This window comes from Lygodium microphyllum, chromosome 7 (genome assembly GCF_053477565.2).
Source record: "Lygodium microphyllum isolate KBCC chromosome 7, Lygodium_microphyllum_v1.1.10, whole genome shotgun sequence".
NCBI classification, from domain to species: Eukaryota; Viridiplantae; Streptophyta; class Polypodiopsida; order Schizaeales; family Lygodiaceae; genus Lygodium; species Lygodium microphyllum.
Genome location: NC_141141.1, coordinates 159,796,995 through 159,810,674, shown reverse-complemented (window position 1 = coordinate 159,810,674; position 13,680 = coordinate 159,796,995). Strand labels below are relative to the sequence as shown.

Below are 13,680 nucleotides of genomic sequence, written 5' to 3'. Positions count from 1 at the left end.
GAGAGAGAGAGAGAGAGAGAGAGAGATGTCCATGTCCAAGTATTTTATAGAGAATACTACTCTTTGATACGTACTACATTGCAAAAATCAATGAAGTTTTCTCTCTAGATTGCAAGACATAATAAGTCTTTCTATAGATCAAACCTCAACAAAGAGACAATGGATACATACATAGAATTATAAATGCGATCAATGTTTACAAACTCTTTAAAAGAGAGAAAAATACATATTATTACTCTAATCTAATTCAAGTCCCTATAAATTGAACCAAATGTTGGAGAGAGAGAGAGAGAGAGAGAGAGAGAGAGAGAGAGATGAATATTCAAACATTACAGTTAGACCATACAATTCGAGAATATTACTCACATGCATTGCACCACAAAAATGAATAAAGTTATATCCACATTGTTTGACATGACAATGATAATTCTTTGTACAAATCAAACGTCAAGAAAGAGACATCACACCACATTGTAGGTATCCAATACATTTTACTCAATTTAGTCTCGTTACAAAAAAAGAAAGCATGCATTATCACCAAAAAAAAAAAGCACACATTATCACAAAAAAAGCAATGGCCCAAGCACTTCAAAATAACATAAGCAAGACAACAATAGATCATAAGCTTCATCCAAGTGTTGAAGAGAGAGAGAAAGAAACATTACAATTAGACCGTACAATTAGAGAATATTATTCTCGCATGCATTACACTGCAAAAATCAATAAAGTTGTATCCACATTTCAAGACATGATAATTCTTTATATAGATCAAACCCCAAGAAAGAGGCATCACATCACATTGTAAGTACCCAATAAATTTTACTCAGCTTAACCTCGTTACACAAAAAAGAAGCACACATCATCACAAAAAAAACACTGCCTCAAACACTTTAAAATAAGATATAAGTGAGACAATAGTAGATCATCAGCCTCATCTTGAGCAAGTTCTCCTCAATTGTGACCGTTCATTTGACGACTCAATTGATATAACAAGGCATTACACCTATTAACATTCATTTGAAATGGCAAGAATGGTAATCGACAACCCCTCTGGCAAATCACAGGCTCATGGTCATCTCCAAGTCCCCAAAACAATGCCCACATATCATTCAACGTGAAATTCATCAACCTACTTGTCTCGAAGATAATTGCTGAAAGTTCCCTCACTTCACCACCCAAACCATTCAAGACTTGTTAAAGAACACTCTGGGTGTGCTTTGTCTCGCATACAACACTGTGCAAACCTTTAGCTTGTTCGTGCAACTCTACATAGTAAATGGCAAGCGCATGATCGACACGTGTGGATAAACCCATTTGCAATTCCATCAACTCATTCATCTTGGTCTCGAGGCGTTTAAACTCCAAAGAACTTGAAGCAGCCTCTTTGTTTCTTCGAATCCTTACTGTCCTTGTGGATTTAGTAACATGCCCTCCTTGTTGCCTTGCCACTTCTTTAATCTTTTGCACATTAACTTTATTCACTCTATTAAACTCCACATTTTGGCTGCAACAAAATACACAAATGACTATCTCCCCAAAAAGTATACAATACCTTGACTCAAATACAATTAAAATAACTATCTCTCACACCTATACGAATGGCTCCAAGCAGGCAAGCGTCGAAGAGATGATGTCGTGGCTATTTTCTTTAATTCAACCGAATCGGTTGCATTCAATGGAGTTGAATGCACTACATCTGGAACATCGTCCATAGCTTTGCTTTGTTCTGTGATGACTACACGGAACTTTCAATAGAGTATAAGAGTCCCAATAGAGAAATCTCAAAGCCATTGAAGACACAATCGATAAACACATTTGTAGCTGAAAACCCTAAATCAAAAGTGTCTTGGACTCAAAGATGAACGAATAGTCATGCATGAACACATGCGTAAACAACCATGCATGAGCACATACATGCACGGTGCTCGCCAAAACCCAATTAATGATTCCCCTCTCCAATGGATGTCCATTCATCCACATGTGCACATGACACTCACTAAAGGCCCAGCAACCATCACTCAAACTTGAAGATATGTTAGTCTCGAGGGTATCTTAGACTCGAAAGTGAAAGAATGCACACTTATTAGGCCCAACACGCATAATCAAATGCATATATGGCTAGGCCCAAGCACATGCACACATCACTCAACAAAGGCCAACTAAGTACCTCCTCTCCCCCCACGCTCTCTCTCTCTCTCTCTCTCTCTCTCTCTCTCTCTCTCTCTCTCTCTCTCTCTCTCTCTCTCTCTCTCTCTCTCTCGGCCCTGCTAATGGATGTTCGTTCGTCTAAATCCGTGCATAGGTCTTGCCAAAGGCTCCAATGTGTTGAAGATCCAAAGGTGTTCGACGCTCAAAGATGAATGAATACCAATGTGAAAATATGAAAAAATAAACTATTAAAATGAGTTCAAAATTTTTAAATAATTTTGAAGAGATAGACAATGTTTTTTAAAATGGAGATTTTCATCAATCAAATCAAATATATCAAACTCATTTAATTTAAAAAGTATTGCAAAGGTTATATATATCAAGTAAAGCATGGATTCAAGGATGTGCTTATGGGATGACTCATCCAAGTTAACATTGCCAAAAACCTATCTAGATAAACTTTGAAAGAAGCAAGTTGCACATCAAGGGCAATGCTCTCGAGTGTAAGGGCATGATTCCACACGGCGATTCATCTGGGTTAACATTGCCGAAAACCTATTAAGACAAACTTTCAAAGAAGTAAGTTGCACATCAAGGGAAATGTTCTCTGATGCAACCAAGCTCTCATTCTTGTGAGCAATTAACTCACATACGCCATCCTCTATATGACCATCACTGTCAATAAGATCTTTCATCTTCTCATCATGATCATCCAAGGATCCAATACATGGCCAATATTTTCGGACATGGTCATATATCTTCCCTATGTAACCCTTGATTTCTTCTAACTCATCCTGTATCCTCACCCCATCATAAAGGTTCCCTTCGTATTTCTCCTCCAAAACTCTCTCAATCCTTTGTAGACAACTACCAATGCTCTCACCAAGAGAAATCGAAGCCCTTTGACGTCGAAATAGTGCCTTCACTTGCTTCTCAAGCCCATCCAAGTGATAAATGACTCTCAAGAAACCAACTAAACTTTCATATCCTCCAACATGCCTGAGTGCACAATGAACTGCCTTCTTCCTTATAACCTCTTTCCCTTTGCACATATTCATTTGCACGCTAGGAGCGCACTGCACAACATTTTCTATGGACACATTTTTGTCCTCCGTGCTGTGCAAAGCACATGCGTCAACATCGAGGTGCATATCAAATATTCTTATCGTATCTTAAAATTTAGAAATAGTGAAAAATCCTAGATGATATTAGATTAACTTCCAAAGCATTAAATTTAAAACACATGTGCATTAGACCATATGATTGATTACAATAGGATTTGCTATAGTAAGTAGCATCTGGAGTGAGGTTTCAATTTGTTTATCCCACACATAAGACTCAAGTAGGTTTTCAAGGTGCATTTGGAGTTTTTTTGTCACAATGGATGTATCCATTTCATGATGCAAAACCCCCCTCGCGTGAACAAATTCAAAGATAAGATCCCTATAGTTATACCCACTCATGAATTGCAATGAGCAAAGTTGAGGATCGATTTTTGGGTGAACCCAATGTCATAATGACCAGTGAGTTGGCTTTTTAATTGGTGTACCTAACATTGTATGGTGCACACCATACAATATTCCCACTCCTACCAATAGAACTATAGTTCACACACTAAACAACCTCCTAAGTTTAAAAATGTGAATAATAGATTTTTAATGCCATTAAGTGCTATTATATCCATGCCAACCCCACGAATTGCAATGAGCGAGACAAAGGATAGTTGTACCTCTCAATAATGAAAGTCATGATCATGAATAAATAAATAGTATTATAATTATAATATATAATATAATTTAGCTCCACTTTGGTACCTTTAGGGGTTAACAATATAATACATATATCTTATAAAGTTACTACAGAACCTTCCACTCCATAAAATACATGTACATTAGACCAGTGAGTTGGCTTTTTAATTGGTGTACCTAAGTTTGTATGGTGCACAGCATACAATATCCTTTCTTAGAAAATCATGCCCTAGGATGACTCAACACTCCCCACTCCTTCCAATAAAACTATAGCTCACACACTAAACAACATACTGAGTTTAAAAGCGTCAATATAGGTTTTTAATAATGCCCCATGAATCGCAATCAGTGAGGCAAAGGATAGTTCTATATCTCAATAGATTATAATATAATTATAAATTAGCTCCACTCTGGTACTTTTAAGGATCAACAATATAATACATATCTTAAATTTAGTACAGAATCTTCCGCTCCATGTTTAAAAATTAACGTAAAAGACATCTTTCACTCCATGTCTTAAAACACATATCCTAAAACGTCTATTCCAATCCAAATGTAGATCCTCATATTTTAAAGTGCGTAGGTGAGTATTCTCTATGCAAATCCAACATTAATAAAAAACCCCACAATTTCAAAAGGAGAGAGAGAGAGAGAGAGAGAGAGAGAGAGAGAGAGAGAGAGAGATCTCATACGTTACGACCTATCTATTAGAGAGCATGAGAAACAGATGTGCTCTCCCCTCCCCCCTCTCTCTCTCTCTCTCTCCAAACCAAGCAACATACTCACATCAAAATTTCAAATAGTGGAGAGAGAGAGAGAGAGAGAGAGAGAGAGAGAGAGAGAGAGAGAGAGAGAGAGAGAGAGAGAGAGAGAGAGAGAGAGCCACACACATACATACGTACATAGAGTTTGTCGACAAAAACCAAATTTAAATCTTAAACTCAAATCAAAATTTCAAACAGTGGAGAGAGAGAGAGAGAGAGAGAGAGAGAGAGAGAGAGAGAGAGAGAGAGAGAGAGAGAGAGAGAGAGAGATCTCATACGTTACGACCTATCTATTAGAGAGCATGAGAAACAGATGTGCTCTTCCCCCCCTCTCTCTCTCTCTCCAAACCAAGCAACATACTCACATCAAAATTTCAAATAGTGGAGAGAGAGAGAGAGAGAGAGAGAGAGAGAGAGACGCATCTCACACACTACGACCTATCTATTAGAGAGCAAGAGAGACAGATGCGCTCTCCCCCCCTCTCTCTCTCTCTCCAAACCAAGCAACAAACTCACATCAAAATTTCAAATAGGAGAGAGAGAGAGAGAGAGAGAGAGAGAGAGAGAGAGAGAGAGAGAGAGCTATTTTCCTTACTCGAATGTATACAACATATTACCATATCCATTTGTTTTCAAACAGTGGAGAGAGAGAGAGAGAGAGAGAGAGAGAGAGAGAGAGAGAGAGAGAGAGAGAGAGGCCTCATACACTACGACCTATCTATTAGAAAGAAAGAGAGACAGAAGTGCTCTCTCCCCCTCTTTCTCTCTCTTCAAACCAAGCAACATACTAACAAAACTAACCCACTTCATAACTTATCAGCAACACAAACAAAACTAACATACCACCCCACTAATAACTAACCTACCAAATTATAAAATAGATAGAGAAAGAGAGAGCATGTGCAAATCTATGATTAATCAATCAATCAACTTTTCTCTCACTCCCTCCCCTTCTTTCCCATATTTGGCTGATTAATAATCTTCGCCCATGTTGCCGTCAAAACCAATTACATAAATACCAATTAATTAATATGTATATATCAATAAATTCAATTAATAATTAATAATTTCTCATTATCTCTTCCTCTATGTAATGAACCAACTCAGTAACAAAACCAATCGACATCAACCAACATTGAAGAAGAGAGACCACCCACTTGAGCAACATCCACAAAAAAAAATCGCCCAAAAGACACCCGGTAGCAAAAAATACTCGCCTACTCACAAACATGTAACCAAGACACCAACAAACAACAACATCAACCAAAAGCTTAATCAAAATCACTAATCACTAATATAAATAATTATAACTAAATATACATATGAATTATTTAAAAAAAATTAAAAGTATATATGTTATAATCATTATGCAATATTATAATTATAGTATAAATATCTAATACTAATATATATACAAATCAATGTAACACTAATATCTAATTCACTAATATTAATATTTTAAGAAAATAAAAATATATAAGATAATTCATTATTAACTAATATCTATTACATTAAAATTAAAATGTAATATTAATTTACTATTATATATATTATATAAGTATACTATTATTTTAATATAATGTTTAATTACTAATATTACTAATTACCACTAAATATTAAAATTAATTAAAGATAAGTAATAATTCCTAACTAATATCTATTCTTATTTAATTACCAATATTATATCATACAACCAATAAAATAATAATAAATAAAAAATAATATACATATCTAAATAAATAAACTATAAATGTAAATAAACTAATTTTGATAATACTAAAAATAAAATCACATAAATATAATAATACATACAATACAATTTTTTATATATATATATATATATATATATATATATATATATATATATAATATAAAACTAATTATTAGTTATAGTTTTATAATAACAAATAATAACCATAACTAATTATTATATCACAATATTATATATATATTTATCATGTTAATTATAATTATTATAATATAATATCATATTAATTACTAATATGTCTATCATATTTAATTACTAATAAAATAAAATAAACTAATAATACATACAACTAATAACAGTAACAATAAACTAATATCTAAATATATATTCTATATCTATAATCTATAATACAGGAAGCTAAACAAACATGAACAATAACAATAGTAATAAGATAAGATAAACTAACTAAATATTTATAAAACTACACCTAATTATTATTAGTTATAGTTTTATAATAACAAAATAGTAATAATAATAATAATAACTAATTAAAATATCTAAATATTATATAATATAATAATTAATTTGAACAACAAAATAATAATAACGATAAATCCATATCTATATCTACATTCTATCTGATCTAAATTTATATTCTTCTTCAAAATCTAAAGATAATATAATATAACATATAATATATGATAATAATACAAATAATAATAACAACAACAATAATAAAATAGATCTATATTAATAATAATATAAACTAATAAAATAATGAACTAATAATAAACTAAATAACAATAGCAAAAAATAAAAACTAATTAAAATAACATCATATTATCTTTATATACATCTATACTAACTATACTAATATAATAATAATAATAACAACAACAAATAACAAATATTTATATTTATATTATATTCTAAATATATCTATACTAATAAATAATAAACCGAATAACAATTAAAGAAATTAAATTAACAATAACATAACAAAACAACAACTAAAATAACAAAACAACTAAACTAATTAAAATAATAAAACAATAATAAACTGAATAACAACTAAACTAAAAACTAATAACAATAACAAAATAATAATAATAATGATAACAACTAAAATAATTAAAATTAAAATAATAATAATAAATATAATATAACTAATAAAGAATAATACATACAATTGTCAGAGAGAGAAAGAGGAGAGAGAAGACTGCAGGAAGAGAGAGAATAAGAGTGACGAGGAGAGAGAAAGACTAGATTTAGAGAGAAAGACAAGAAATAAGGGGAAGCCATAGAAGCTGTGAGCAAGAAGGGAGAGAAAGTCTGTAATTGTATTAATGTGTCAAAAAGATGTGCAAAATTACATATCCTCTCCTTTTATACCAATGTCAATGTGACATGGCATAATATCAATATTATTTACACTAATTCCTTATTCTCATCTTCTTACAATCCATCCCCACTCAAAATGAAGTTTTTATCCTCAAAAACAAATATAAGACTTATTGGTATAGCCAAGTAGGGGGCTGTAGAGTACTACTCTGTACAGCATTACAAGTGGTAAAAGAAAAGATTACCTAATATTCAATAATAGTACTAATCTATACAGAGGATCAAAATCAGCCTGTAGCCACTCGGATCAAAAGGGAAAGTTGTATCGTTGCCATGCATTGGATCAACTTTCAGAAGATCGAAGTCAAATACAGTTGGAAGCATGATCATCATGATGGTACTCACTAACGAAGTCACCATTGCATGATGATCATCCAAATCCACAAGCTGTCCATGATCTGCCTTCTTGAACTGAATTTCTTGTTGTGGACTCATACCAAAATGGTCTTGAACAAGATCTTCTCCATCCTTTGCATCATAATATTCAAATACCAAGAATATTTTGGCAGACTTTTCCCTACATGTGGCTTGGTGATTACAAGATAGTGGCTTAGCACATCGATAGCATAAGCCCGCAGTACGCAGTTCCCGTATCATATCACTAGTAAGGTGTCTAACGCATTTAGCCTTAGATAGCAATTTACACACCTGCTCATCACCATTGGTCAGCTCTATAATAGTTTTGACATGCTGCTCATAGTCATCTTGGTGCTCATGTACAACAGATGGCTGTCCATGCTCATCATATACAACATATGGCTGTCCATGCTCATGACCATATTGCTCATGCTGTCCATACTGCATATGGTGATAATAGCCCTGTTGCACATCAGAGGGACAGTTTGATTGAGCATATGCATTTTCTTCCACTGATGTTTGCTGCTCATATACATAAGCATGCTGCCTTTGATCATTGATCCCACAGCATTGGTCATAATCACTTGCTTGCTGTTGATCAAAGCTAGAAGTGTACTGATAAGCATAACCATTTTTGTCACATCCATAAGAACTGGGCTGGTCAACCAAGAGAGCTTCACAGGTATAATCATAACTATTTTGCTGAAGAGATGGATGCTCATAAGCATAAGCATGTTGACCATAATAGCCATAGTGCTGCCAAGGTTCAATGGAATGATACTCATCAGCACATACATGTTGTCCATAAGCATAAGCATTTGATTCAGGTCTTGCTGTTTTTTCCATAACCGCCTTCATAAGAGCAATACACTAATCAGTCAAAACTCCAAGTTTGTCAATTCTAGCCTGTGTTTGAAGCCAACCTTGTTCACTAGAGCTGTAGCTATTGATCTTAGCTGCCATTGCAGTCAAGTTGAAGAGATATATTGTTCCTTGAAAAATATAAGTCCAAATAAGGTGTATGATAGCTTGACTCGAAGGTTAGGATGTCTAGTATCAAGTAGAAATCCTGGTTTGAATTTAGGAGTAGCAATACCCCTCCCTGTTTAAGAATTTCCAGAACTGTCCACAGTGAACTGTTAGTGAACTGCCAGTACTAAATAGGCTCTAACTCGAGAAATATGTGTCCAAATGAGACGTTTGATGGCTCCACTCGAAGCTTATGATGTCTAGCATCAATTCCAGTTGTTCCTTTGTCGTTAGAATGATGCTACTAATTTCTGTAGCAACTTTCCCAAATCTGTCCCTGTTTGGACTGCACTCTGTTTTGTCCCTATTCCAAGTGTTTTGAGTACTTCTTATCCAACTTGAGTAAATACCCAATACCTATACACTCAAATGAGTAGGAGAGAGCATTCCATGAATATGGCAATACAAGATTGCATCCCCAAAGTATCATAACCTTGAGAATGCTCCTTCGGTCTTCCATAGGCAATAGGTTGATGACGAGGAGTCAAGTGGCACAAGATTCTTCAAATAGATCATTGTTGAGCCTTCAAGAAATGGTTCAATCTCTTCAATGTTGGGGAAGAACCTTCAAATGTTGTCAGTCACTGATGCTAAGAACATTCAGGAAGTGTTGAAGAGAAAAAGCCCCATGAAATTCTTCAAAATTTTTGAACAATTTTAGTGCTGTTCAAAACTATCAATCCTAGAGTTTGAAACCTTATAGCCATGCCCTAACAAAGCTTCAAGCTCAAAGGTCCTTCAATGTCGGTCATAGGGTATAAGTAGAGACCTCAAGGAGTGGAATAGATGAAAACCCCATGATTTTGAAGAAGAAATCTGAGATTTACTTGCTGTTGTAATAAATTGTCAAGGAATAGGACTGACAAAGACGGTGATGGAAGATGCTTAAGGAAGGTGCTTTTGAGCAGAAGTCCTCAAATGAAATCTGCTGAAGTTTATCCTGGTAGTCATATTTCTATAGAAAGCATAGTTCCAGATATCATTGATGATGCTAATGCAATGTATGAATCTGGATCTCCAATGAGCAAGGAGACAATCAGATCTTCTCTGAAGCATGGGAAACTGCCATTGGTTGCAATGTCGATGGATGGCAATCGAGCTATTGATGCGATGTGAAGCCTTGCGTCTCCCAGATAACAAATAGTGTTAACTGTTCATGGCTGCAGATTTGCAGCAGAGTTTGGTTTCTTATGCTGCTGTTGCTAGTGGCAACGCAATCATGGCAGAGTATGCAAATGGAGACCCCGAATCATCATGCATGGCTTTAAAATGCTTGCAACATTTGCCTCCCCTGCATAGTAGGTTCAGCTATACGACTTGTAACCGCATGTTTATCTGCCTGATTGAAGGCCTCTTCATCTATTGTGCAATTGTTGATGAGGCTCTTAGCAAGACCAAAGCATTCATGTTCTTGGAGCATTCTAGGGATGCATTCAAGGTGCTTCTGCAGCAACAAGGCTATGACAGAGTGAACCCTCCACCCTACTTCTTGCTTGAAGCTATATTGTGACTGCTTTGCAGCTGGAGTCTACTGTGTAGATTCATGTACATGTCAGGGTTGCTTGAACAAGCCAGAGTTTGAAGAAATGGTCTTGGGGACAAGACAACAAATTGAGTCTCGTAATCCACTGGCCTTTGCCCCCAAGATTGTACGAGGAGTTGATCCTTCAACAAATGGGGATGATTGTGGTGAGACTCCTGCTTCTGCAAGGCACAAGAGAGGTTGTAACTGCAAGAGTTCTCAGTGTCTGAAGAAGTATTGTGAATGCTATCAGGCAGGTGTTGGCTGCTCAGACGGTTGTCGCTGTGAAGGGTGCAAGAATTTGTATGGAAGGAAAGAAGCTTTGGAAGAATCTAAAGATAGAGATTCTCAAGTTGAGAGAGTAGATGAACAGTTAGTAGTGGACGAGATGGACACGAGAGATTTTGGGACTGAAGAGCAGCGAGATGATTTGACTCGAATCACTCCTTTCCAAAACTCGGGACTAAGCAGATCTACTCTGAAGTCTAGAACTGCTACTAGAAGGCGATTTTCATCTGAAGTGCTGCCCTCTTCTGGGAAGCCTTCTGGGTCACCTTCCCGGCTTCTTAGATCATCAAAGGGTATACAAAGCAACAATCCTGTTGTTTCTATGCCGACACAATTACCAAACTCAGCAACTTCCCCAGTGTCTACACCTAAAATGCTGAAGATTGGGGAGTTTTCACCTCGTTGGGATGGACTTGGTAACATTTGCACACTTACTCCTCTTCCTCAACCTCCTCTGAGGCCAACACCAGCCTCTGTATCTGCTTTTGATGGAATAGATTGTTCCCCACCATCTTTCAGTCAACAAAAGGGTGATCAAGCAAGATCTAGCACTGGTTCTGCAAGGCATAGTTCTAAGCTCTCTCAATGTCCATCACTTCAGGCATCTATGCGTTTGATGAACAATCATCAGGTTCAGACTTTAGCCAATGTGCAAAACACACCCTCAACTCCTGGTTTCACTTCATTTTCTGATAGTAACCCCCATAATGAAGATTCTGAGGACATTTTACCTGAGTTTGTGGGGTCTATAGAGGATGATTTACACTTGAGTTCTTGAAGGATCCAGTCTCTAGCTCATCTCCAATACGTCTTTTGAAATTAGCTCACCTTCTGCTGTTGCACCTCTGCATGAGAGTGATCAGGATTTTGACCAACAAACAGAACATAAACCTGTGGGCACTCGGTTACTATGCTTTCCATGGATTGGTAAAGGTAAATCAGACGAAGTGAAAGGCATATCAGAATCCGCAGTTGCTCACTCTGCCGGTCCTCTTGTCAGAGAGTAAACGGCTTCCTCTGATTCATGCTGCAGCCCAACTCGGGATAAGTGTGATTGCATCTACCCCATTGTTTCAGGGAGGTCTTGTCAAGCATATGAAACCGAATGTGGTCGAAGGTTTTCGTGAGCTTGGGAATAAGAGAACACCTGTACAATGTGCTTTGTAGTTTCCATGCACGACACCTGGTATTTTAACTACCCTGACAGGCATGTCCAAAGTATCACATGTTGAAGAGAATTGTGCAATCATCAAATGTTCAGCAACAACTCGTGGTTGAGCACCTCAGAAATCTTGTCTTGCTTTTTGAAGCAGAGTCTGTAGAGAGTTGAAAGAACAGGAAGCCCAAAAGGGCTTCAAATCTCTGAAATCTTCAACTCCAAGAACAGTAGGGTTTCCAAGAGAGAAGGAGGGCTTGTAAATGAAGAGGGGAACTTCACTGAGTGGGCAAAGAGGGATGGAAACTTGGCACAGGTCGCATGACAGCATACTCCCAGCTTGCTACTCCACGTGGGATCAAAGCCATCAAGTATTCATCCTGTAGGTATTGAAGCAAGGAAGGTATTCCAGGTGATGCTTGGCCAAGAAGATAAGAGGTCTGAGAGATATGAGCACATCTTGGTGATGAACTTCCATGAAACTTGCAGGAAACTCTAGGAAAGGGGAAAGAGAACTCCCTCTTTTCAAAGTAACCACAATTTGTTCCCAAACTAAGCCCGGTTAACCATCCTTTACCCTAGTTACCTCCATTTTTGCATGAATTTTGATGACGTCCAGCCATTTAAGCCATTATCTGCCATATCTGACCTTGGATATCTCCAGATGTAGTCTCTTACTAACTGTAGGTGTCCTGCAACACTCCACTAGTCACTTTCTTGTACCATTTTTGTCTGAAATTGATTTTGAAATGGAAAATGGGAGAAAAGAATGGATCAAAGACTCAAGCTCTGATACCACTTGTCCACTACTAACTGTAGGTGTCCTGCAGGACTCCACTAGTCACTGTCTTGTACCATTTTTGTCTGAAAATGATTTTGAAATAGGAAAATGGGACTGAAAATGGAAGAAAATAATGGATCAAAGACTCAAGCTCTGATACCACTTGTCAGAGAGAGAACCAGAGAGAGAGAAAGAGGAGAGAGAAGATTGCAGAGGAGAGAGAAAGACTGCAGGAAGAGAGAGAATAAGAGTGACGAGGAGAGAGAAATACTAGGTTTAGAGAGAGAAATACAAGAAAGAAGGGGAAGCCATAGAAGCTGTGAGCAAGAAGGAAGAGAAAGTCTGTAATTGTATTAATGTGTCAAAAAGATGTGTAAAATTACATATCCTCTCCTTTTATACCAATGTCACTGTGACATGGCATAATATCAATATTATTTAAACTAATTCCTTATTCTCATCTTCTTACAACAATTAACAATATCTAAGTAAAATAATAGCATAATAAATAAACTAAATAACAACTAAACTAATTAAAATAACAATAACAACTAAAGTAATTAAAATAACAAAACAATAATAAACTAAAATTGAATAACAACCAAACTAATTAAAACAATTAAATAATAACTATATAATATAAAGATAATTAATAGTTATTAGTTATTATTTTATTATTTAATTATACACGTTAATTAATATATGTATACTAACTATTATTTAATATTAATTAATTATAACTATAATGATTTAATTAATAATAATAAAATTAACTAAA

General features: G+C 35.6%; 1 protein-coding gene across 1 annotated transcript; it reads left to right on the top strand.

The window, feature by feature from the left end:
* The first annotated feature begins 10,651 nt into the window (after positions 1-10,651).
* On the top strand, positions 10,652-11,743 carry LOC148034150 (uncharacterized). The gene has a single exon (XM_087681019.1). The coding sequence runs from the start codon at positions 10,742-10,744 to the stop codon at positions 11,741-11,743; it is 1,002 nt and encodes a 333-aa protein (XP_087537145.1). The 5' UTR covers positions 10,652-10,741.
* The last annotated feature ends 1,937 nt before the right edge of the window (positions 11,744-13,680 follow it).

Excerpts from the sequence above, each read along its gene's own strand:
- LOC148034150 (XM_087681019.1), top strand. The coding sequence starts at position 10,742 with ATGGTCTTGGGGACAAGACAACAAATTGAGTCTCGTAATCCACTGGCC.